Here is a 2580-nt window from a genome sequence, read left to right as displayed (position 1 = left end):
AAACCTGAATAACTTCAATCTAAGTAAAACAGTATTTATAAAATCTTGCTCAGCTGGGTGCATTATGAATATAAGTGTAGTGTATTAAGAGAATGTACGTACGGGAGACACAGCCGATTTCAACCAACCATCTTGGCTTCGACAATTCAGCAACGTTTTAAGTGTGTACTTTAATTATAATAAATATTATTTGTTACTTGTGTGTGTTTGTGACAACGGTAATTAAAGGACATATCAATTGGCGACGAGGATACATATTGAGAAAAAAAAAGGGTGCTATTTTTTGAGGTTGGAAACTTGCACGTGCACCGCATCGAGGGCAGTTTGTAAAAGTAACGAGAATCGCTATATCAGAAGACAACAATAATGGTTTTAATTGGGTCCATGCATAAGTTCGATGTCAAGTCAGACGAGTGGATTGTTTATCAAGAACAATTAGAGCAATTTTTTGAAGTAAATAACATAAGGGACACCCAGACGGACAAGAAACAGGTTGCGGCGTTATTGAGTCTAATTGGCTCAGATACATACAAAGTCTTAAGGGATCTATGCACCCCCAGTTTACCAAAGTCGAAATCATACGAAGAATTATGTAAGCTATTAAAGGCTCACTTTTCACCGGCGACTTGCCTCTTTAGGGAGCGCATCGATTTTTATGCTGCTGCGCAGGAGGCGAACGAATCGCTGAACAAATGGTACGCCAGGATTCATAATCTTGCAACAAATTGTGAATTTGGCACCAATTTGAAATCAGTCCTCCGGGATAAGTTCGTTTGCGGTCTTCAAAAAGGGAAAATAAGGGACAGGTTGTGTGAGGAGAAGCCAGGCGAAGTAACTTTGGAGAAGCTAATGGAGATTGCCCTTAGTAAAGAAGCAACATTGTTAGCAGTAGATAAATCAGTAAATTTAGTGAAGTCGAATCCGTTTCAACTGAGGCAGAAGGTATTCCAGCAGCGTCAGACCCCATCAGGCAACTCTGTGGAGAAGAAAATGGGAAAATGGAAGTGCACAGCTTGTGGAAGACTTCACACCGGACAGCAACAATGCAGGTATGCGAGCTACAAGTGCAACAGCTGTAATAAAATTGGACACTTATCAAAGGTATGTAAGTTTAAAGACATTAAACAAAACATGTTGGACTTTGATACAGAGACTGTTGAAATAAATAATATTTACTTTAACAATGACAAACCAATTTACATACATATTTCTGTTAATGAACATAAAATATCATGTCAAATGGACTCAGGGGCAGCTGTATCGGTTTTAAACTATGATACGTATAAAAAATACCTATCCAATTTAGATTTGCATGATTCAAACATCATTTTAAGAAGTTTTTCAGGATGTAAAATTAAACCAGCAGGTTATATAGTAGGTGATGTGCAGTATAACAATACTATTTGCAAAAATTTTAGTTTTCAAATAATTAAAAGCAATCAGCCTTCAGAAAACTTGTTAGGTAGAGATTTCTTGGAAAAATTTAAATTTAGAATAACAGCTGAGGTGTTATCAATAAGTAATGAGACAGAAAATATTTGTGCAGAATTTAAACGTGTGTTTAATAATTCGTTAGGATGTTACAATTATAAAAAAGTTCACTTGCAACTAAAAGAGAATATGCAACCAGTCTTTTTAAAAGCTAGACAATTACCTTTAGCAATTAAAAAGAGGGTGGAGGATGAACTAAATACTCTTCAAAGGGAGCAAGTTATCACTCCAGTAGAAACTTCAGAGTGGGGAACTCCATTAGTACCGATAATCAAAAATGATGGTTCACTCAAGCTCTGTGGAGACTACAGATTGACCGTTAATAGATATTTCAAACAAGTGCAATATCCATTACCTTCCGTAGAAAGTATATTAATGGAATTAAGCGGGGGCGAATCGTTTACGAAGTTAGATTTAAGTTATGCGTATAACCAAATCAGCGTAGATGACGAATCAGCCATGATTTTAACTTGGACCACACACAAGGGGTTATTTAAGGTGAACAGGTTACCTTACGGCATCACGCCAGCCAGCTCAATTTTCCAAAAGGTACTAGAACAACTACTGCAAGGCATTAAGAATACGGCAAATTTCTTAGACGATATCATTGTAACCGGAGCAACTAGGAAAGAGCACGTAGAAAATCTAAAAGCAGTTCTTAAAAAACTGAACGATGCAGGGTTTAAGCTAAACAAAACTAAATGTGCATTCTTTCAGGAAGAAGTCAGCTATTTAGGTTTCACAATTTCAAAGTATGGTATAAAGAAAAACCTGGAAAAACAACGAGCGATCATTGAAGCACCCAGACCTTCAACGATTACCCAAGTAAAAAGTTTTGCAGGTATGGTTAACTATTATAGCAAATTTGTACCTAAATTAGCAATATTAATGCGACCTATATATGACCTATTGAAGCAAAATCAAAAATATAAATGGACGTCTAATTGTGAAAAATCATTCAAAGAAATCAAAAGTATTATTGCGTCTGATCAAATATTAGCTCACTTTGATCCTAACTTACCCATAGTTGTACAAACAGATGCGAGTCAAGACGGCATAGCAGGAGCATTATTTAACAAAAATAAAAAT

The 2580-nt window shown here is 36.1% G+C and overlaps 1 protein-coding gene across 1 annotated transcript; it reads left to right on the top strand.

The window, feature by feature from the left end:
* Nucleotides 1-366: 366 nt before the first annotated feature.
* Nucleotides 367-2332, top strand: LOC116181961 (uncharacterized protein K02A2.6-like; the record flags this gene model as incomplete). The annotated part of the gene is made up of 1 exon (XM_031502413.1): nt 367-2332. A coding segment is annotated over exon 1 (1966 nt), but the record flags the coding sequence as incomplete, so codon positions are not given.
* Between the last annotated feature and the right edge of the window lie 248 nt (nt 2333-2580).

The sequence above is a fragment of the Photinus pyralis genome, unplaced genomic scaffold, assembly GCF_008802855.1.
Source record: "Photinus pyralis isolate 1611_PpyrPB1 unplaced genomic scaffold, Ppyr1.3 Ppyr1.4_unclustered_Scaffold3067, whole genome shotgun sequence".
In the NCBI taxonomy this organism is placed as follows: domain Eukaryota; kingdom Metazoa; phylum Arthropoda; class Insecta; order Coleoptera; family Lampyridae; genus Photinus; species Photinus pyralis.
The sequence above is the reverse complement of the archived record's forward strand: the minus strand, read 5'-3'. Positions and strand labels throughout refer to the sequence as shown.